The sequence below is a fragment of the Lepisma saccharinum genome, chromosome 7 (genome assembly GCF_977018435.1).
Source record: "Lepisma saccharinum chromosome 7, izLepSacc3.1, whole genome shotgun sequence".
NCBI lineage: Eukaryota > Metazoa > Arthropoda > Insecta > Zygentoma > Lepismatidae > Lepisma > Lepisma saccharinum.
Window position 1 is genome coordinate 340,796 of NC_139235.1, and position 24,406 is coordinate 365,201.

The 24,406-nt window shown below is 37.6% G+C and overlaps 1 protein-coding gene across 3 annotated transcripts in view; it reads left to right on the plus strand.

Annotated features, from left to right (window-relative positions):
* Window positions 1-24,031, plus strand: part of LOC145989671 (uncharacterized) — a 158,381-nt gene extending 134,350 nt beyond the window's left edge. For 2 of the 3 annotated variants that reach the window (XM_083124875.1, XM_083124873.1), the window contains 5 exons: window positions 11,581-11,788; window positions 12,553-12,594; window positions 17,110-17,318; window positions 20,832-20,937; window positions 22,767-24,031. In XM_083124875.1, coding sequence (XP_082981001.1) covers window positions 11,581-11,788; window positions 12,553-12,594; window positions 17,110-17,318; window positions 20,832-20,937; window positions 22,767-22,818 — 617 coding nt within the window. In that variant the 3' untranslated portion in view covers window positions 22,819-24,031. The remainder of the gene's footprint in view (window positions 1-11,580; window positions 11,789-12,552; window positions 12,595-17,109; window positions 17,319-20,831; window positions 20,938-22,766) is intronic. The other variant, XM_083124876.1, reaches the window with a different exon arrangement.
* Window positions 24,032-24,406: the final 375 nt, after the last annotated feature.

Here is a 24,406-nt window from a genome sequence, read left to right on the forward strand (position 1 = left end):
CTCCACACAGAGATACGGTTAGACATCTTGTTCTTAAATTACGAGATACTGGATCGTTAAATTTTAAAACACCTAAGCAAAAGCGACGGATTCTAACCGAAGCAAAACTCGATGATATTGGTGCAGCGTTAGAACGTTCTCCAAACAAACTCTACGCCGTGTTTCACAAGAGGTGGGCGTGTCAAAATCATCGGCACATACAGCCACTAAGCTACTAAAATTAAAACCGTACTCTTATAACACAGATTAGTGCTCGTTTTGCAATATTTATATAAATGTCTGCATATGTCCATAAAAATAAGCGGGCATTTCAGGCCGCAAATGTCGGCATCTCCGCCAGCGCCGCCCGCCACGCTTCTCTCGATCTCTCGGCTGAAGATCGAAATGGACGCACGTATTTTCATGGACGTATTAGAGGGGTGCATAAATATTGCCAGGCAAGTTGTCCACCGCTTTGTTTACGCATTTCGAGAAAAACAAAAGGCCACCAAAGCAGTTGAGAACCTCCTCACTAGCTTCGGTACAATTGGATGAAAACTGAAAGTGGTGGATAATTGCAGAGGCTCCATCCGACTATACCAACTCAATTCATATATTAATAAGCTCATAAGCACAATGTCCCGGGTTCAAATCCCGGTATGGGTGTTCTTTGTGAGCACTCCTTCATCAATTCCATCATATCATCACCCATCCTCATCTTGGCAGTTAACCAAAAGGAGCAAGGGAACGTAAACCGAATCAAGCACAATGTACCACATTTGTCTGTAGGTTTTAACAAGAGAACAATTAGTACGTTGGAGTATGTAATGTATATATTTGAGTATGAAAGTTACTGTAACAGGTTTGATGTAACTAACTGCAACTGAAGTTGATTTTTAGAGATAACGACAGCTACTCTGAATACATTACAGCAGTGATTAGTGAAGGTGTTTTGTTAAAAAATAATAATAAAACTATTAAATTTCATATAATGTAATAGTTGATTTTAAATGGTCGTTAATAAAAGAAACAGCGCGCTTGCGGTTCATCCATACACCACGTTTTAAGAGATACAACCCGTCTACATTAAAGTAACTATTGCTTGCTATAACTAAGCACATGGATGAACCAAGCAATCCAATTCCATATTCTGCTGCTCATTTGCAACCACTTTTTACTGCCACTGTAAAAGGTCATACGATTTGTGCTCCACTACTTACAGGATCACGTGAGGCCTATTTCTGTCTGCCCTTGCGCTACATTAATTAGTACCCACGGGGCAACACTGCCTGGAAATTAAGGTCTTCTCTCTCTAAATGTTGTAATCTTGTATATCTTGATATTTTAGTATTTTTTAAATGCGAAACTTTAGAAGTTCTGTTTGGAACAAGTTTTGATTTGCACCCACACGCAGGTACAGGTTTGTTTCTAAATTTATATAATAAGCCAGAACACGCGTTGTTGTTATTCTAGATAAACGGTGAAAGTTGTTGCTCGTGGGCGTGATGTGGAAAGAGTGGAATCGAATCTCGTTAGGCGACTGATTTCGACATCCAGTAGTGGAACTATGTGGAACGGCGCTCGAGCTACTTTGTATCCATCCAGGGAGGAACTCCGACACGTTGTTGGCGAAACTAAAAGAGCCGCCTGGGTGGCCAGTTGAGTGGTCTACGCACGATTTCGGCGCAGACATTCCTTCGCGGGTGTCCCTTAATGCATTGGGAAAAAACGGGAGGGATACCTGTCTCCTTGTGACGGAATGGTCAGAGGTCCCAGGTTCGCAACCTGGCCAAGGTACGGATATTTCTTTGCTCCGTCATCCATTCTCATCTTCGTGTGATTAAACCAAGAAGTTGGAAAGCGACGTAAAATAATCAAAAGAGAATTAGAAAGAGTTACTACTTTTTTTTTATGTGAGCATTCGTTGGGAAGAACAAAGGAATATTGGACCTTTTAAGGAAGTCCTCCATCAAATTCTAAAACTCGCAAGAGGCATAATTTTTGGAAAATGTTAAAGTAATGCACGATTTTGTCAGAGCACTGAGATTTTCTTCATATTGATGTTACTTAGCCGGCAATGAAAATCGCTATACAATTTAAACTAGGAGGTGTGACAAAGTTTCCGGACTGGTGCTATAATAAATCATAGACAGCTGAAAACGAGTGTAATTGAAACCTTCAGAGGAGATCGTTAATCCACTGATTTCGGGAACCATAAATACGGGGTTGCTGTCCAATTTCGGATTGCGCTTCACAGAAGCGACGACCGGCAGCGTCTCTGAAGTGACGGAGCTTCAAGACACTCGTGATGAACCGGAAAGAAGAGATCTCTCTCCCAACTGGTTTTCATCGCACGCGGGAAATGCCCAGTGGTGAGAAGTAGCGCGCTACTTGTAACATTTGTAGCTGTAGCTGTAGCGACGCTACATTTTGAAAATTGTAGTTGTAGCGGTAGCGAAGCTACAAAATTCCTGTAGTTGTAGCGAAAATTTCGCTACAACTACATTTTTCTCAACATTTTGAGGTAAATTTTGAATGTGGCAACAGCGTAAAAAAAAATCGACAATAATGCTTACTTTTACAGGAGGTTTACAAAGACAATCTATTACATGGAAATTCGGATAATCTAGATTATAAATATATTGTAGATTACCTAGGTATAGATATCTGCGTAATATTTCATTAGTATCTAAATAATTCAAATATGCAGATAACTAACTGACATATATGAATATATTCCGGCTAACAGATACGTTTCTTTGAGTTGCATCGCTATTTTGGGGAGAAACATGTCTCGTTTGTTGCACCGCTGGAAATCAAAATGTCTCGTTTGCGTCACCCCCGGAACAAATCCTGTGGATATCAAAATGTCATTAATTACTGTGTAAAACAAAACTTGAAGTGCAAAGACGATCCATTTTCCACTACAATGACTTTAAGCAATAGTGCCAGCAACTAATGGCTCAGTACGTTAACAGCATTGATAATTGTCAGTGTATAAGGGTCTCACCAGCAAGAAATTATTGTTACAAGAATGATAGACATACACTTTCTGGAGATAGTTATTTTCATCATATTATTTGTTCACAGATATTAAAATTTCAATACGTTTAGAACACTTGGGTTTGCACGTCAGTTTCCTCATTATATGATATATGATATATATGATATATGATATTTTAAAAACTACGCACAAGTTATTGACTTTCCTGCGGAAACGACAATTTTCTTTAGTTAATGTGCAGTTGCAAAATTTATGTATTTCGTTAATAATGACAATGAGAATAAATGGTTTATTTAGTTATTATTTTATCTCTAGTCGCTTTCTGCCACTTTCGGCTAATTGTGAGCATGAGGAAGAATGATGAATGGTGAACAGTGTGGGGAATGGAGGAGCAGGAGGATCCCATCCTCCCAAGTTGGCGTCTTTCCAAGCTTTTGTTTTGAGTCCATTTTATGGATATACTGATCGAGACTGTATCCGAACCACTATGTGCCTCCGCCGGGTATCGAATCTGGGGCCCTGTGATTACAAAAAGCCCCAGATACTTTTAATTCAAAACTGCCTTCATATCAGTCTATTAAAAAATTAAATATTTATTCTCAAGAAAAATATGTTGATATGTGAACATAAATACGCAACCTTACCAAATTTTATTTGTGTATAGTTGTAATCATTAATTTGGGTAACACCCTAATTGCAATATTCATATATCAAATTTGAATTGATATGCCACTTGCATAGGTACGTTATTCTCTAACACTATAGTAAAAATAAGTAACCGAACTGCTATCAAAATTATCGAATGACGGGAATCATGATAATAAATAACAGAATCTACGTATTTTCCAGTAAGTACAACTATCATACTAGAGGCTTCTTTTGAATATCCATGTGGTTGTTTCAAGTTTTTGCAGAAGTAGCGAAGAAGCGAGTAGCGAACAGGAGTAGCGTAGCGAGCTACTTTTTGGTAAATGTAGCTGTAGCGAAACTACATTTTGGAAGAGTAGCTGTAGTTGTAGCGAAGCTGCTATTAAAATGTAGCGTTCTGATCACTGGAAATGCCTCACAACGTTTCACGGAGCTAACTCCTAAGTCGAGCACTTTTCGAACAGGCAATCTTTATTACGCGTCACTGCACGTCGTACTTTAAACCCCACTTACACAAAGCACTTTGTTCATATAAATCAACCCTCTACAAGTTCAGCCCCCATTAAATACGCCCCTTCCCATGATTTCGTGTTTCGATCCTCTAAATCTGGATTCCAATTGGTGGTCTGCGCAACTCGTCCAGGCGGTCCATGATACGTTTTCTCTGCGTGTTAACTTAGAAAATGTTAAGGACTTTTTTAGTACAGGACATCAATCACTAATTTTAAAAGAAATATTTGGGGGGGAAGGCGTCGGCATGGTTTGAATAACAGGGGACGGTGATTGTGTTCTTTATAAATGTATCTCCTAGAAATTGATATTTAGCTCCAGCAGTAACTTCGCTTGATTCTTTTAAACACGAAACGACGTGTGTTGCACGTACAGTACCACTCGTGGCATTGCCCCGAACCTGTGTTGCAGCACGTGATGCCAATCTCGTTTAGTGACAAACGCTGCCTCCTTTTAATAGACAACAGACTTCGATTCTATCGGACTTGAAACCCTATGTCTAATTCTGATTAGCTTATCTGAGCATAAATGTGCCAAACAAAAAATACCGAGGGTATCTGTGCTGTGTATCTGAATGAGAAGTATAGTTTTGCTTTGTGACACTATTGTGCCTGTATGTTCATTGTGCAAAACGTTTTATTGTGATACCAGTGGCGGCGACTGGCTTCCGAAACTGGGGTCGCAAGGACAGTCTACTTCCCCTTGGTACATAAGGTTTAGCATAGTGCGGGATCAAAAGTTGCAAAAAAATTAGTGGGGCAACTGCCTCCACCCTAATCGCCGCCACTATGTGATACCGTACATTGATTTTTCTGTATGTAAGATAATGCCTAATGATATTGTTGGCACAGAATGTTGAATATCATGTAACTTTTGGAGTTGTTCATCACTTTTCAATGAGTCGGTAAAATTAAGGATCTGAACTGATGAAATTGCAAATTAAGGCCGTAGTAAGTTTGTCCCATTAATTCCTATGTACTCTCGTAATTTCAACCTTTGTTGTATTCCAAAGTATTTAATATTGGGAGGGAGAATGTAATTTACATTGTATCACAAAAGTGTGCTTTTTTACATTCGATGCCAAATCGAAAAGGCAGCTGTTAACGTGAAACATAACCTTGTTCGGTAGAAAGCAACGATCAACTTTTTTTCTGGCATTCGTTGCGAGTCCATGAACTTGTACCAAAACAAAAGACCGTCGCAGAAGGGAAGGTGGCGACAAACCGTTGTCCACGCAACTCGCGTGCATGGTTGCGAACATGCAACGGCTGGGTGTTATTGAACTGCGCGGCTCTGCTTGCAGGCGTGCTCGTGACAATTCACTAAATTATATCTCTCTGGCTTAGATTAAGCGACCAGATATGCATCCGTCCTCGCCCACTCTTCCACGTATTGAGCGATGTGCTTGTTCCGTTCGTCCTAAGAACTTCAAAACCGCGAACTTCTCGCAGCTTCGCTTTTTTTAATAATAATTACAAGTGGAGAAACTCGGGAGTTTCAAGCGAAATGTTATCTGGAATAAGGACAGTTTATTTCTAGAGTTCAGGTGGTGTGATAGTAATGCGATCAGTACCTTATTTTCGTCTAGTAAAGTACTATGTGATCGATTGGCCATTGTAAGACCCAGGACAGGGATTTCCAAAACGCCGAACGGGAGGTATGGTCACCGGCAATAAAATACTAGTTTGCCTGCATGGCGTTCTGTGTAATTACGTCGGTGGTAAAATTTAGAAGTTGGCATTAGGGCTGTACGATATCGAGTCGATATATCGATATGGACGTTCCAGACAATACCGACACACATAAATCTTTGAAAGTTTCGCCCCTGCCCTCTTCTAGAGCTGTCACTGCTCGTAGCGTCGAAACTATATATCAAACAGAGAAATGTTATAACAAAATAGTTTGTGCTGTCACACGCTGTAGATGCTGTGTCGAGGCGAGACTAAGAACGAGACGATCATTTACAAATTGGGACCAAGTATTGTCTCGTATCGTATCGATACCATCCCTATATTTGGGCACACAAGGTTAACCAGCAAGGTCTATAAAGTAGGAACCTTACTCTTTTTATTGGTTATTGCACGTATTTGCTATCCTTGGTAATCAGAGGCAATATCTCATCATTCACCTCTCCAAGTTCTGTCCCCGCGTGGTAAGCACATTACTTGTTATCTTAAAATCCTTATGCTTGACTTGTGCTACATACGTAAGGAATGCAACACCAACATACCTTGATAATATCGAATATCGACGTTGATATTATCGATATCGGTATATTGACGTCAGGGTGCGAAATCCTGGGTTGGATTTCCCCCACCTACAACCTTGGCCTCAAAAATCCCCACCACCAAACATTTCCGGGGGGGGGGATAGTTATAACATAAAAAAGATAACAAATTACATTTGAAATATACCTTACTAAGATTAATATCCAAAACACACAAATTAGTGTAGTTGTGAGCATTGAATGCTTTCTCTCTCAAGAGATCATTAACAAATATACATCAAAGCGCACAATAAAAGTAAAACGAGAATACAAGACAATAATAACTGAAATCTAATTGTTTTATATTAACATAAAGCCCAAACTAAACAAAAACTTACACATAATACAACCACTTGAACTATTTCATAATTTATCAAGATCTTTAACCAGTTAGTAAAGGTAGCTGCTGTACAATATCTGATGTGTAAAAGTAACAAATTAATTTCATTTATGTAATTAATAATAATAATAATAATATATATTTTAATTGAGTAATTTATTTTTACTTTTAATAACATTACAAATATGTATTACACATGTCTGTGGGGGAGGGAGGTTTGAAGATTAAGAACTTTCTCTCCCTGCCAACCAGTTTTCAATGATTTCGCACCCTGATCGACGTCGATATTTTTACGATATCAACGCTTCGATATTTTTAAAATATCGACGATATCGAAATATCGCACAGCTCTAGTTGGCATTGAAAATTTGCTATTAAAATCCACTTATCGCCGTAGAGTTAGGCAATACACACAACGCCTTACAGGAAAGCGAGGATCTAAGTGAACCATCTTAATTGCCGGTCGATGTACAGTCACGGACACTGCCGGGTTGTAATGAATACATTGACATTCAATGGAATCGTTACAACCCGGCAGTGTCCGTGACTGTACATGTATCTAGCGTAGATCTTGTCGATAGGTCGTGAATGTTCGCATACACACTTCAGGTACTGGCAGCGATATTGAGGAAACGTCGCGTATCCGTGCTGATTGTTCCCCACCAAGGATCGAGTGAGAGGCACATCCAGCTGCTAGCACGTCGCGAAAATTGGTAGCTAACAGCCTTAAACCTGACCTCCTAAACTAACAACGTGGCATTATTAGAATTGTAATTTTAAAATAATAATAATAATAAATTAAGTGGGTTAGGAGGTGTAAGTTTGATCCTATCAGCATGTTAGAGAAACCTATTTTTGCCAAGTGTTGGCAGCTGAACTGACAAGCGCGAAGCCCACCCAACATAATCCTAGCTCTACTGATGAGCAAACTGTACAAAAAAAAAGAGGAGCCATCCGTCTATGTAAACTCTTTGCATCTCCGCACTGATAGAACTATAAAGATACATTTTGGTGGACTGATAGCAAATAGTGGCGAAAGGCATCTACAATTTACTCGTGAGACACCGCAATCAATGTACAGACTTTCCGAACAAAACGTGGAAAATATAAAGCCATGAAATGGTCTAGTGACAGTTCTTATACTCTCCCGTCCGACTGTCTATTAAAAAGAATACTTTCATTACATAATAATATTTTCAAGTGTCGGTAGCAGTTCCGTGTCTCATGAAGTGATCTCTGGTCTAGAACTCGTTACTGTTAAAATTCTGTAACTGCCATCTAGCATGTTTGACATCACCTTTTAGACAGTCTCGTTGTTTTTTTTTTTATTATTATTATTTTAGATTCACGCTTACTATTTTCGTTAAGGGCCTGGCAACGGTGTCGCCTTGCAATGAAGATATTTCGGTTCGATTGCCACTGGAGGCACAGCGCCTCTTTTAATCTACCAGTTCCGATCACACTTGTCGATTTGATAGTTTTAGACGGTTTTTGGCGAGGTGAGAGTTGCCGAAGTTTTAGACATCGAAGGCATTTTGACCGGTTTCTTGTTAAGTTTGGATGTCTCTCATGGAGGGGCGAACGAACATCCCTGCGCCCAGCTCAATCCTCCCATGAGTTGAGAATGAGAACTTTGTCATCATGCGTATTACACAATCTTCGTGTGTTGTGTTCGAGAATATGCTACCCTTGCACTATCACGCTGTCATTACACGTGACTTGATGGGACAACGAGGATGACGAAACAGGTGAACGAAGCCAATGAAAATCCTCCAGGCTCTGCCCGGGACTCGAACCCATAACTTCAGGACGGGGGGGGGGGGGCGAGATCAGAGAATGACAAGCACATGAGCAAGTGTGGTGTCGAGGTTCCGAGAAGTCACACACGCCGACTGAATATCGCACATGAATCATTAATGCCGAGCAGACGAACCATTAACGCTCTTGAGGTATGAAGCAAGCGGTAGTTCATTGAACTTGCTACCGACATCAACGCTCTCGTCTACCGAGGTTAGAATTCTGCCGTCTCGTTCTGTATTGATATCATAGTCTCATACCATTCCCCGTGCGATATTGCACCACATTTTCCGGAATAATCTGTTTGTTTTAGCATTGGTGACGGTGAGAGGCAGTCTGTCACCACCAGACCAGCCACGGTTGGCCTTGGTCACGTGATCACTCAACGTCACGGCCGCGGCGTTCCATGTGGAGTGTCACAAACGCGGCCCTTTGCTTGGAGCACCTGAGAAAGGTCGGGTGCGAAGGGAGGAAGAATCTCGTGTTCAGTTTTCTTTGATTTGAGGTGTTGGTGTGATCAACATGGGGAGGAAGTCGAAATCCCACGGCGCAGATGTAGACGTCGAGGTGGAAGAGATGGACCCGAGTAAGTAGACTCGTACACTTTTGCATCCGTCGACTGTTTTCTTTTATTCCCAACAACAGCTGCGTCGATATTGTGTGCACGTGTCTCTCGCTCGCACTGCAATATGGGACGATCGGGAATCGTTTTTAAAGTTCTCGAATAAGGTTTTGGCGAGAACCCCACGTAGCACTTTGTTTCAGCAGAAGATTAGAAAAGAGATACACATAATTATCGTTCGATTAATCGCAGCCAAAAGTGATACCCTCAAAAGACATACATTGTGAACTAATAAGTATGTTTATCCTCTTCCGAACCAAAAAGCACTTCCTTCGCATGCGCTTGTTACACGGGATGGTGTTTGAAAGGGATGTGATTGCCAATATTTGTTCCTTGGGGAAATTCTCTGTAAAATGTAAATAATATCAAGATGCTTCAGAAGTAAGTTACTGGAATCACCCCCCCCCCCCCCCCGGGGGTCGAAGACAGGAGAACGGGGGCAGGTAGAAATTTTCACTCGAGCACTGCCCCTCCACACGCTGTTGTTACACATCGTTGAATGTTTACCTTTTATCATTAGATGGGATGGAAAGTAAATAGTGGAGCAAGTTAGTGTTAACCTTGGTCATTATCACATCAACATTTAAGATAAGTTTGAAGGAAATTTCATAGAAAATTCTTCCCAAAGCATTATCCCAAAAACTTCACCATATGACAGTAATCGTTGAAAATGAAAACAAATGCATATGAACACGCGAACAGTGGCGATCCCGTTGTATGATTTAGGTTGGGCGAACTCATTTGGAACAGGAATCTTCGATGGATGTAAAACAACATAACGACGACCAGAAAAAGTATTCCATCGCTCTTGTAGGTATTTTTGGCAAGGTTTACCAGACCCAAAGTAGTTCGTGGTAGCATCGCAATTACCGAATTTGCCAATATCAACGCTTTACATGTGGAGGTAAAGATCTCAAACAGATAAGGTAATTATTCTTGATGAATTGAGTAGTTCTTCATTATCGGTAAATGCAAACAGAGTTCTAGTTGAAGAACTCTTCACCTACAAAGTAGTCACTTGAGATTATTTTGTCGTAATCAGTAGCAATAAACGTGGGGCTTTTGTAGGTGTTTAAGAGACCACAGTTAACTTTAAAAACAAAAAAGTACTAGTAAAAATTCAAAGATTGTCAGCAGGTGTACGGATTTAATGTTTTATGAAAGAAACTGTTGAGACACGCAGAAATTCCTTTCCTGAAATGCAAGTTAAAAACCGTTATGCGAGTTGTCTGCCATAAAGAGGCATAGATTTTGACCAGGGGTTTATCAAGAATTTTGCATGCGAGCCAAATGGCCATAAATTGGACCTTGGGGAAAACATTTTAGAGGGAGTTGGGGGTCTGTGGATAAATCAGATTTTGACATTTCAATGATTCCATTACAACACTCCCTAAATATCCCTTGATCTGTACGAATATCTTTCTGCTTCCAACATAATTAGGAATGACATTTTGGTACTGCATAAAATTTGACAGATGAGACCATTGTCGTGAAAAAATTGGCTGGAGTGTGTGAAACAAAAGTACTAGGCTGATACTTTCTTTACCTGGGTGTGAGCTAAAATTGAGGCGGTCTATTTTTGTGTGAAGGTGGGGGCGATGATATAATTTGTTGTGTCCTGTCCTGTCTTGCTCATATATTCATTATTTATGTGCTTCCAAATCAAAAGTCTGAGAAAACTCAGTATTAGTAACAAGGTTTTTATGGTTCATTGATTTCTAAGATTTCAGGTTACCTGGTTTATTATGTGCAATTAGCCCTTGACCTGATGTGTCATCAGTTGACAAAAATCTGTTATTTTATTTGCAAATTGTGGGGGAAATTAACACAAAAAGTAAGAGCCAGGCTCTACTCAGCATTAAAGTGTTAATCCATGTGTATACTTCGTGTTTTAGACTCATTAGAGAACTTGGAGAATGACAGAACTCCCAAATGAATCAACTGATTGGAACTTTTGAAAAATCCTGTATGGCTAGATTCTCAAAATTACTTTTTCGGCGACAAACAAGAGATGGCTGTAAGGTGAATGGCCATGCAACGACTGAAAATTCTCACCTTTGATTGACAAATGTAAACCTCGAATGACTGGGACTTCGCTGACTCAAGGTCCATCTCCTGCGAGATTAAAATTTCGGTGTTGACCCAGCACCGTGAGGAAGAAGTTGTGAAATTCGCGAGAAACACTAGAAAATCGTGTAAAGACCGAACTTGGTGTTATTTCATACCTTCCTGTGCATTTTTTAAAAATATTTAGCACATCATTTTAGCCACTTGTAATCTCTGACAGGCTACGATCCAACATTTTTCGCTATTATCGCAAATGCGAGAAGGTCCGTAGTGACTAGTATACATATTGTTATGTTGTGTAATTACTTTTTAACTGAGGTTAACACTTGTTTTTTTTTTGTTTCCAGTTGTGGAGCTAGTCTACTGGAGGGACCCCAAAAAATCTGGCATCGTGTTCGGTGGTATCCTGGGCGTCCTCTTGTCGCTATCATACTTCTCTCTCATCAGCGTCATCGCCTACCTGTCCCTTGCACTCCTCACAGTGACCATCAGCTTCCGAATCTACAAAAACGTGCTCCAAGCAGTTCAGAAGACTCAGGATGGCCATCCTTTCAAGTAAGTCGCCTGTTTTGCATTGACAGGAATGGACTGTGCAGATATCTTAACTAAGGGTGCTTTCTTTACATAATTTTTATCATCAATTTCTTTATTCTTATTCTTCCTTTTCTTTTTGACAAACAAAGCATAATAGGTAGGGTTTTTATTTCCCTCAAATAGGGATGTAATTCCAATGTAAATTACTTTCTTAATTCTGAACAGTTATCTAATTCAGGAGTTTTCAAACTGAGTGTCTCAAAGCCACAATCGGTGTTGGTCTGCGACAGCTGTCGACATACAATCAAAACTGGCTTATACAGTGCAACTCAACGTGCATAGAGAATACTTCAAATTTTCAGTGGGTACGTTTTTAAAAAGAGTGGAATAAACAAGAAAACAGACTTCACGCACTTTTCTTGTACAATTCCTTAATGTTATCCTGATTTTATAATTTAAAATTAATAATACTAGGAGCCACTAATGTAAAGGAATATTTTTTTTAAAAAAAAAAAAATACCATCAAATCGAATTAGAGTAATTTTCTTTCAAAGTACAGGGTCATTGAAGGCAAATATAACATATGAAAGGTCACACTCAAAGTTTGGGAATTCCTGATCTAACGTGTGTTGTAAATTTTGTTTTATGGGAAGTTTTAATATTTTCTATTGATTTAAAAATTATTATTTACATGCAACCTAAATAATGAAAGTAGCTACAGATGTTTGTTTACTTGATGAAATGATTGTTGCACTACTACATGAGAGGATCCCGTGTTTTTCTAGATCCTCGCCGGGAACGCTGCTTGGTGCTCTTCAAAGCTTAATGTAAGCTGCTTACGTTTGTGCTAAGGTGGCAGTGGTATTGTTGCTATAACAGAACTAACAAATTGGTATTTGGAGTAGACTAATTCTTTCTAAACCACTAACATTGATTAGGTATGCTAGAAGATTGAGTTTTAATATACTGTGTTTGACTGCATTGGTGGAGGAAACAGAAGCATGATATTGGCTACTAATTCTTTAAATTACTAGAATTTCCTAGTCGTAGTTTAACGAAACAAACAAGAAGAAAATGTAGAATATGTATATTTTTTTCAGATTGTATCAAATCAACTTCATTTGAATTACTTAGATGCAAAAACATCTTTTAGCTTCAATTTTTTTAAAAATAAACTTTTAACATGTTACTGAAATTACACAAGGACAACGGTAATTAAATACTTACATTACTCGATTTGTACTACCTTGAAGAATTCAGAACTCGAATATATTTGCCGTGTGATCTAAGGCATCATGCTTTGGACTCAGCTACGAGATGCACGTAGGTTTGAGTCTCCTGGGTGAAGCTAACAACTTTTCTCTCAAGATTTCAGTCTGTGTATGAGACCGGTGGCCACCCACCATCCTGAGGAAATTAGGGAGCTACGGATGAGTAGCGTAACCCTGTCATGGAAACCTACAATGACTGGGGGTTCGTCGTGCTGATCACACGTCACCCCATGACTGGTTGGATGATCTTCCACCTCCGCAGGTGGGAGTGAGGCCGGCAGTCGATAGGTAGGCCTGGTCCTTCACGGGCTGTTGCGCCACGGGTTATGATTTACAATATATTTGCCAGGACAAGACATACACTGTTGTGTTGCTTCTAACTTGTGCATGGAAAAATATGCACCACAGAAAAAAACACATGGTGCTTGTGTGAACAGATAAGGCCACGCTGGATCCTAGGTTTGCACCAGCAAAACAGCTGATATTCCAAATTCTGACAAAAGAAAATGCATCTGTTGAAAATTCCTTCTGGAGCATTCAAGTGAATCTTCCTGTGATTTCCTTTTACTGTTGTCTAGATATTCATGATAGATCCCATGCACCATAAGCTGGTTTTCTATCACTGATATCTAGACAGAGAATTTGTCAGAATTGGGACATAATAGCTGGTTTTCAGAAGATGAATTTTGGTAAAATTCCTCTTTTGGCTCAAGCCAAAGGTCTAGCAAGACCTGAAATGTCAATTGTATGACAGAGCGATGGTAATGAATTACTTTTGGAAGCAACAGGTTACTCTTTGTAAGTAACTTACCCACTCTGATGCTGCAGTGGTGTACACGTGTGTGGTGAAGTGTCTCACAGGCTTAAACACTTTCATGACAACCCGGATCTCTGAAGAATCAGGGTTGTTAAAGGTCCAGGAACCCATACATTCTAATGGGTTCTATGGGGTTCTGCAGAAACGTGCGGTAAAGGAAGGCGGAGCAATCGCCGCTTGTGTTGTTTTTTAAAAACAATTTTGATACCTTAAGTTCTTTTTTCAATGCGTTTATACACCTTGGAATGGAATTTATCTACTTTATCATATTTACATATGCAGACTTTTCAATTCCCCTATTTCCTGTTGTATTGGCTGCAAACATAAAGCGGCTGCAGTCTTCACGAGGCTCGGCAACACGGCACAGCTGACCCCGTATTAGAAGGAAGAGAACTGCTCGCCTTTCTCCCCACTTTTCGAGTGACTTATGCAGTTCTTGCATAGTTACTGTCCTTCCTCCTTCACGAAAAAAAAGGTCGACTGCAAGCGATCCAACACCCTCGTCCACACTGGCCACAAGTGTTGCTAACTCCCAGAATTTTCTATGAATCCATAGAGATGGGACTTTGTGTATTTGGTGTCATCCAAGGAAAAGCCACTTGGCAGGCCTTAGGGGGAGAAATGCAGTGTCCTTGAATGTTGAGAAGTTCCTTTTTTATTTAATTTATTGTATTAATTTGAATCTCTCTCCTTAAGTAAACATAAAAAACATCTCTTTCTAAATATGTCAAACTTACAAGAATTACCTTATGCCATATAATTTTTCATTGACTCTATATTATTGAAAGTTTGTAAATTTTGTGTGTGTATCAATTTCATGTATGTATATGCCCAGTTTCTGTAGGAAGTTAACCCACATAATTTACACATTTTTTTTTTCTCTTTTTGCAGTTAGACATGTAATTACAGTCATTTCAATTTATGGTAATTGTTTTGTTTATAGAAATTTATTTTGAAACCATTGCTGTAGGTATAATGGTTTTTTGTATGCTGCCTCACTGTAAGGTGGTCATCCTTTTTATTTTCCAAACTGGAATTTATTTTTAGTGCTTTGTATTGTATAATAGATTAGGACAATATTTAGAACAATTAACTTAGCATTGATTTAATGGCTTGAAGAAGGTGACAACGAGCCATAAGTGTGTGTGTGTGGCATTATTTACTTTCCTTCGTAGTTGCTTGTAGTTTAGTAGATGTAGTGTTTGAAAAATTGTATTGATTTAAGGAGAAGTAAAATTAGAAATTGTAGTTTATTCAATTATGAAAATAATGAGATAGATTAAGTTCAAAGTATATTATTATATTATTGATTAAGTTCAAAGTATATTATTATATTATAATGCTATGTAGTATGAATGAAATAGTATTCTGTCTGTGAATGGTCAATGTTTGATTCAGGTCTAAATTCTTGAAAATTATTTGTGTTCATAGAATTTCTCTAGAAGCATCTGTACACACGGCCATGAACTTAGGCAGGTGGCAGAAGTTGGTGCTGTTGCAACGTCAGAGCACAACCCCGTGTATTCGGAGGTTTAAGATAATGAAAGATCTCCATGTAGAGTTTGTCTTTGTAATCCAAGAGATACAAATTGACAGTATTTGCTCGAAACGTCCGAGATGACAACTGTATGCCCTGGAGAGAGGTGGGTCTGATGCTCAAACTAGGTGACTTTTGTCCTCTCGCTTGGCTTTTCCCACATGTGGCACCAGTGCAATTCTGCCCAGATGCCTATTTTCATGGCCGTGCATTTAGGAGAATCTTGTAAGAACCTTACATTTGATCTTAATCTAGCAAAAGTCCTGTATGATAGTAAAGTTACGAGATCTCTTTGAAGTGCCACATTGCTCCTAATGTCAACGTTGTTTACATATTGATATAAAATATGTCACTATGATGTGAGGGGTCCTGGGTTCAAATCCCATCCCGGGCTTGGGTTCTTTGCGACTGTCACTTCAATTTCATCATATCCTTGCCCTCACAATTAGCCAAAAGTGGCAAAAAGAATACTTAAAATAACCTAATTCACTCAATTTTAATTAAAATTATAAATTTCACTCTCTGATATGTACTTGATGCATTTCTTCTTAACCTCAAGCCTTTCACCACATCATCAAGAGGATTGAAGAAGATTAAAACTTACAAGCTCATTTTACGGTAAAAGGTGGTCAAATGTAATGTAAATATTAGGAATCTGTTGGCCTCTCAAGATGTTTCTTGATTTAAACATTCCTCTTTACCAATATTTATCTGTTTATAGTTTTATATTGTTTACCATAAAACGAGCTTGAGAGTTTTAATCTTGTTCAAATCTGCTGAAGAAGCCACATGATGTGAAAGACTTGAGGAGTAATAAATACACAATTACGTGTCACGTGAGCAACATTTATATTCATTTATGTTAATAATGCTGGTACGAGCTTTGCATTTTCTAAACTATTGACTTGCTACATACATTGGTATATTGGAAGCCAGCCCTCCCAATGATGCAGTGTTAATAATACCACCAGAGTTCAATCCCCAGTAGACGCACATTTCACAGTAGTTCAAATCCCACTTTAAACTGTAGCTCCAGTCGTGATTAGCCTGTCTGAACATAAACTGAACTGAAACTTCGATAACATTGCAGCTGTTATAATTTGAGATGAAGAGTGTCATTTACCTAGATATTTGTACTTGGCTAATTGTACATTTTGCAAGTTTATCCACCACCTTTTTAATATCTAATTCCTGAACATCCCTGAAGAAGGAACCAGAAATGGTTTATAAGCATTGGAAGGAAGGATGTGGTATTCAACCACGTGTTGCGCACTTTTTCACACTTCTGGATTTGTTTCATTTTATGTTGACTCAAGTGGTGACGTGAACATATAACAAGTGCTAAAAAATTATACACAATCGTTCAATTTCCACAGTTCATTATACTCTGTATGTTGTCTTACTTCTTAGATGCTGTGTGGATGAATAACTAAATACTTGATAATGAGAATTGTAAAAAATTCCACTCCGTACCCTTTTCAGAATTTAGAATCAAGTTATTCATTGAAACTCGAGACTTTCAACTCATTACTGAGATAAGCCCAAAGGTGAGAGGGGACCCTTGATATGTTTTCATGAAGTACATTCCAGTAGTTGTTACACTTTGACATAACTTCCCCATACTCTTTAAGATCATCCATGCGTGTCCGTATGAATTGACAGGATTTGATTTTAATGAAGCTTTAGGGCTCTTGATCAACTTGACAATGTCTTTCAGGGAATTCTTGGAGATGGACTTGACCCTTCCGCAAGACAAAGCCCAGCAGGTGACAGAGGTGGCCGTGGCCCACTTGAACGCTGCCGTGAGCGAACTGCGACGACTCTTTCTAGTCGAAGATCTGGTTGACTCGATCAAGTTTGGTGTTCTGCTGTGGTGCCTCACGTACGTTGGCGCTTGGTTCAATGGAATGACCCTCATCATCATCTGTGAGTATATGAATGCAAGGTTTTCACGTCTTGGGGACAGCAATTCGACATTAACTATTCATAAAGAGGTTTTTCTATTGTTTTCACTCAATAATAATATTATTGTCTGTATTGAAATCAAGATCCAAACACCACAAATTGACAACCTTCATTTGACTGTATTAAAATAAATTTCTATCCATATTAACATTCATATAATAATCCTAATAATCCTTTTGCGCAACAGCCCTGAAGGGCCTTGGCTTACCTATATTAATTTTGTTTAAATTTTATGAAGATTATTCATGAAGGAGCACAGTATCGTCAATATTCAATACAGTAAATTATAAAACATTGTGGTACCCCCTCTACACAAATTCCCCTCCACTGTGTGAAAATGCTAATATTAACTTCATTGCCCAGAAAATGTCAGCAATTGACTTAACCACGGGGATACAATGAACAGCTGGAGATCCTATACTTCAAAATGAATTTCTTTAAATTTACTAAATTTGTAACAGGAGCAAAGATTTCTTCTACACACGTCTTTTTTACACATGTATGTACTTTTCTGGCCTTTCATTTCTTCTTTTTAGTCTGTCTGAAAAGTAAAATATTCAATTTGAAAATGTGTTAATTGGAAAGGGCTTGTTGAAGGCATGAACCAACTTGTGTATTTGTAAATGAGAGGTTTTGAAATGTGTGTTTGTCGGCACCCAATTGGGTTAAGATACAATAAAGGGAGAAAACGTCTTCACTTTAGTTTCTTTCTAGTTTTTGTGATCAGAAATGAGATCAGCTTCTCTGTTCAATTTTTTGATAAATGTTACGCAGCAAGAATTGTCTTTTGGAGAATAGAAAATAGTTGTACACACTTGTAATGTCAAAAATTGATTATGCTTCCCCCATATTTATAAACATCAACAGTACTCTAAATTACAAGCTATCGAAACTTCAAACCAGTTGCGTTTTATACTGAATGTCAAAAGAAGAGAACGTATTTCCCCATACTTAAAGGAACTTAATTGGTTAAACGTTAAAAATAGGAGAACATTTGGCATTGGCTTTACTATACAGGATTATGAACAACAAGAAACCTAAATATGTATTTGACCAAATTGACCCGTACAGGAAGAATGGAAAACAAATTTAACTTAGTCAGAAATGTAAATTCACGATTCCCATACACAACAGCACTTTACGGAAACTCTTTCATAGTCACCACATTAAAAGAATGGAATGAACTCCCCCCACCACTAACCTCAGGAGCAAGGACGTATTGGGGGTCTATGGGATCCGCCCCTTCCACCCTCCCCCGAAAGACTTACAAAGCACTAAAATTAAATAATCAAAATATACATGTTAACCATTTTTTAAGTAATCTGTGGTTATTTATTTATGCTGAACTTATTGGAAGGCAAGTAACTGGGATAATATGGCTTTGAAGGACAGTTCCAAAGATTTATGCACACTACTACTCAACTTACGATATATGCAAAAAATATTAGTCAGTTGAATCTAACTCCTTTTTTGTTATTCAATAATATTTGACATTAATTTCTTTGCCAGGGAAGTCATTCTGATACAAATTTGGGCCATCTTAACTACACGTAAACTACGCAGATAATGAATTTGTGCTGTTATATCTAAATTTATTTACCATCTTTTTACCTATTCATGTAATAATAACAATACAATATTAATTTACATATTTAATTAATATTATTTTAATCAAATATATTATTATTATTGAGACACTTGGTCGAACCCTCCCCCCCTTCCCCCCATTGTATTTCTAGGTACCCGCCTGCTCAGGAGAGCTCCACCCTACAACATAGAAATTTAACTTAAGGAAACCTCTACTGTCCAAACAATAGTGCCTGGCTTTGTCTTTCCTTTAAGGTACAGGAATGAGGTATTGCCTTAAATTTTAACTCGAATAACATTATAGTAATTGTGGTTTTAGATTTTACTCTGTGTAATCAGTACATTAACAGTTTACCTTTATGTATACAGCATCTGTTATTTTTCTGTTTTAACTTCTCTACTGTCAAACTGGTTTTCTGAAACTGTTACGCAAATATCAATGCAATATGTACATGACAAGGGTTTGTTGTAAGAGCAACCTGTGAGGCCTAAACATGCCCACTCAATTAAGGCGATTGATTCTATTCTATTTAATATGTAGCATGTTCTTTTTTTACCAAAAATGGTAAACGCTAGATCACACCATTGCATGTTGATCAAAGCACAATTTGATTGTCTTCTTTTGAAGTATTACCAGTGAAACAAAAACCCAAATTATATGTATAAAATATTTAAATAAATATATATAAACCTCTAGGTCCAAATTACAGTAGCATCTGAAAGCATCATAACATGAATACCAAATGGTTTCACTTACTCCATTATTCTAAATTATTAAGTGAAATATTTGTTTAATGACCATTATTAAATAATCCATCACATAATTTTTTCTTTCCCACAAAACAGTGGACTTTTACTCACACAGTCGAAACATTTTTTGCATTGTTAAAAAATATATAGGGGTCAACACTGTAGCAGAATTAACATTAACCATTTCATTTTGATTGTGATACATGGTCTGTGTTTTTGAGTGTGGTGTTTCTCAGTATTGCTTAATTTTTGTTATTGCACACTTGTTACTTTGTTTTTTTTAACCACAACTCAAAATTCTATTTATACAGTTGTGCGATAATGCACATTGACAATACACTGAAAGTTCTTCTTGTGTAGGTCTCATCCCATATTCTGGTACTTGAACATAGCAACAATTTGAAATTGTTAGTGTTTACATGTACGAAAATAATGGCGTATTAATCTTCTGGTTTCATTTTAAAATATTGCATGATCAGCTTGCGATTCAAGTCAAGAACCAGTGATAGCAAAGTCATTTTTGAAAATTCCTGTCTTTTTTAAAAACTTCTATGGTATTCCAAATTATGAAAAACTGCATCTGTTTAGAATTTCTCATGGAGTATTCACGTGAATTTTTGGATGGTTTGTTGTTGCTGTTGTCTATATATATCGAATAGTTTGATGGCATCTTCTTTCATAAAAATCTTAACAACAACAAAGATTCAACTGAATGCTGTAGAAGAAATTCTAGATAGGTGTTATTTTCCAAAATTTCTTCATAGCATAGAGTGCAGCCATAAACACACTTGAGCTGATTACTACAGTTATTTATGAAAATACAGAAACAAGAGGACAGACAGAATGAAGGCAGTTTAGGGATACGGGAATGAATTAGTTCCTCGGAAGCCTCCAGCAGGTGTTCCGTTTGATCTTTTCTTTTATGCTTAATCAAAATGTTGTTTGTTACCACATTCACATGATTTTCGATACATTTAATCTTTGTAAAAAGACTGATTATTCTGTTTATTTGAAAGTTGCATATTAACACTTGACTATTGTTAATTGTGATTTTGTTTTACTATATATTTACATAAGTTGAAAGTGCATTTTAAGAAACTAAAAGAATTTCATTGTTTTTGTTTTTTTCTTTTTCAGCATTCGTTGCTCTTTTCACCCTTCCAAAGGTGTACGAGAACAATAAGTCTCAGATCGATCAAAATTTGGACATTGTTAGGAGCAAGATTGCCGACATCACATCCAAGTAAGTTACATTATTTTCCTTTGTGCTTTGAAACTGGCCTTGACCCTTTGGCTCATAATGCACCAAACTTAGTTGCCAAATTACATCACAATGTGTGAAAGATGCAAAACACATTTGTTTTGCTTTTGTAGTCACGAATAAAATGTAATTAATATCATGTACAAAGTCAGGAAAACACCACCAGGAAAAAATGAGTGGTGAGGTAGAGGGGAGTGGGAAGAGTCACATACCAAACAAGAATTGCATTTTTGGGTTAAAGGAGCATTTACATGTTTAGTTTTTGTTTGCTGGGGAATGGATTAGTCACTTGAATAGCCTACTTCAAGTTTATGACATTGAAACATGAAAGGGAAAATATCCTCTTAACGCTCTTATGCACTGTGTAAGAAATTAGTAACAGCAACTGTTGTCTAGTTGTTGACAACTTGAAAAATCGCAAACACAGTGATTAGCACAGATGGTTACAAAGTGTAATAAGTATATAACAATTCTGTTTTTACTAGGGTGCAGATTTTTGCCTATTTACCTTTTTTATTACCATTTTAAGTTAATTTAACGGCATTTGCAATCTGAAAGCACTTTTATTGTGCTTCTGAATGCCTATTTTGAGGTTTGGCAGCTATTTTGCTTAATCGTAACCATAAATGCCTTTCTGCTATTTTTTGCTTACCTTGGCTTTTTTACGAACCTTTTTGCACTCACTACATTGAGAAACATAAGCTTTTGTTTGTTGATCTGACTGAAATCTGGTATTCCCCAGAACCAGATTTGAGGGTTGCAAGAGATCTCTGATCTTTAGAAATTCCAAATGTCCCTTTAAAAGGGTAAGCAAACTGGACAAGTGGTTGGTAACTCATACTTTTACAAAATGACGCCAACTCACCCCTCCTTCTTTTTTTTCTCAGATAAAAGCTTGTAAGAGTCAATCAATACACAGACAGTTCTGCCTGCTATTCCTGAGCTGGGCAAGGATGTTTCTTGACAGTGTACATTTATCAATTTCATTTCATCATCCTCCACCATCATGCCCCAATTAGGCAAAATGGCAGAAAAGCAATGTCAAATAAGAAACAAAAAAACGTACAAAAGAGTGTCAGTTTTTAGCTAATTTTAACTTTTTATTTTAGAGTGCCTTTTTAATTCTATAGTGCCTATTTTCATCATTTTGGTGCCTATTTGAGAGGTTTTTAATGCCTATAAATCCATACCCTAGTTATTACTTATGTAACTTATAACTCCTCTGTTTTTCTCACTGATAATGATTTTCTTGCACATCATTACTGTTTAGTTTATAAGAAAACAACATGCTTTAATGTTTTTGAATCCTATCTGCCGAATGTAAATGTATTTGTTTATTGTGCTCTTTTAGATTTATCTGTGTGTATTTACTTTGTAGCAATTACGTCTGAAATGCGATTGTATTGACAAAGCATATAAAACTTTATTTTGATTTCAATTTCACTGCACTGGAAAAAAATTAACTAAAACACCAGATTAAATGTTTGTGTAAATTGAAGGGCCCTGGAGTAAAACATGGTGACTTGAATTCATTTGTTAAGCAGAAACGTTATTAGAAGCTATACTGTAGATAAATTGTTTTCGTGTTGTGTTCACCAATGAGTCTAATGTAAATTCCATGACATGGCAGTTTAACTCGAAAATTGAAGGATGAGTTACTTTGTAACTCGATAACTTCCAAAATGTCCCTTATCACGATTTACTACCAAGCCCTTCAATTTACTTTCTGTCTTAGTTTAGGGAGTGTGTGTTCCACTTTGCTACCCTGTTCAATCCACAATGGAAATATTGACATAACATTTGTGTTTCAGAGTGAAGGCAGCTATTCCAATAGGCAAGAAGGAGAAAGACAAGGAGCAGTAGAATGGCCCAACTGAAGAAAATAACTAAAAAGCACAGTGTGTGTGAGGTGTAAGAGATTGTGCATTTCTTACGTAGAAGTGCAACAGACACTTTACAACTTTAATGTTTTGAACCTTTTTGATCCCAAAGTGACGGTGTCTGACTTGTTAAGAGAAGTTTCCTTGTTTTTTTTCTGTGTATTCATTTCTATTGGGAGCCACTCCTCATTCAGCTCGAAATTCAACTTACTAACGCGAGGAGGTCTGTCGTACCAAAACTCATTGTCAGCTCTGTACAGTGTTAGTTGTGCTATCGCCTTTCACCACAGTTGAGTATCAATATTTTAAGAAAAGTTGGCCATTAAAAAAATCTCACAGTAATATTCTTACATTTGTCTCTTCTGAAATATTTTTATGAGAACAAACCATTTGCTTTCATAGACAATACTATTAACATTTAGCTTTTTAAACCCTAAATGTATGATTGCAATGCTTTGGGTAGTTGCAACCATGATATTGAAATAAATATATATATATATATATGTAGTTAAGATAAATTATAATTTATGCACTAAGGAAAAAGTGTATTTCAACACGGTTTTTGAAAAGGTGTTAACAGGTAGTTCGTTGTTCATAGTTCTCTGTAATTGTTGTTTTTTGCATGAGACCATTTCAAAGTGCAAGGTTTTTTATGTATCTAATGTTACAGTTTAAAATTTAAATATTTGTTGCTGAAGAAAAAGAGGAAACGAAGCTTCTTGTGCTAGATTATAATATTGAATGTTGAAAATTTTGAAAATTGTTGTTAGTGAAATCTGTTTGGAAAGAATTAATCGGCAAACTCATCATCAAAAGCTATCAACAGTTCTTTCAACATACTTCGATGTATATTTTCCACTATGATCGATTTTTGCTGCCAAATATCAGAGTACGGCATCTGACACAATAATTGGAAATCGCACAGAGTATATTAGTCATACGGTGGGGGAAGTTGAGGCCAAACAGCGCTGTTTGTTGGCCAAGAAGGAAAATGTCCAGCTGCATTTCATACCAGGTGAATTCATATTACAAATTAGATGTAAACTAGATACTACTATTATTAGGAGAAATTGTATGTTGCAATATGATGAAGAGGTGTCTGTGTTTCAATTATGGTACATGCAGAATTTTTAATTATACCTTGGCATAAGTTGTAACAGGATGTGCTTTGTACACAATAAACTATTTAAAATAGAGCTGTTTCTTTCCTGACATTAACACAGTAGATACTGCATGTCCTGACAAAGGTGCCATTTTGTACTACGCATTGATCTAATTGTCACACACATCTGCAGAGATGCTGGTGCAAATCATGCCAAGGTCATCCTAGTTCAGCAACCTGGCAACAGATTACAGGTCAGTGCCTTGAAGTGTTTTGGGCTTCCCCGATAGCATAGTGGTAATCAAGGAGTCGCGGGTTCGATTCCCGGAGGAGGCACATAGTGGTTCGAATCGAACTTTAAACTGTAGGTCCAGTCCCGATTAGCCTTACTGTGCATAAAGTGGACTTAAAACCAACTAAATCAATCAAACCTTGTAGTGTTTTGCGACACTGCTAAGATTTTGTCATA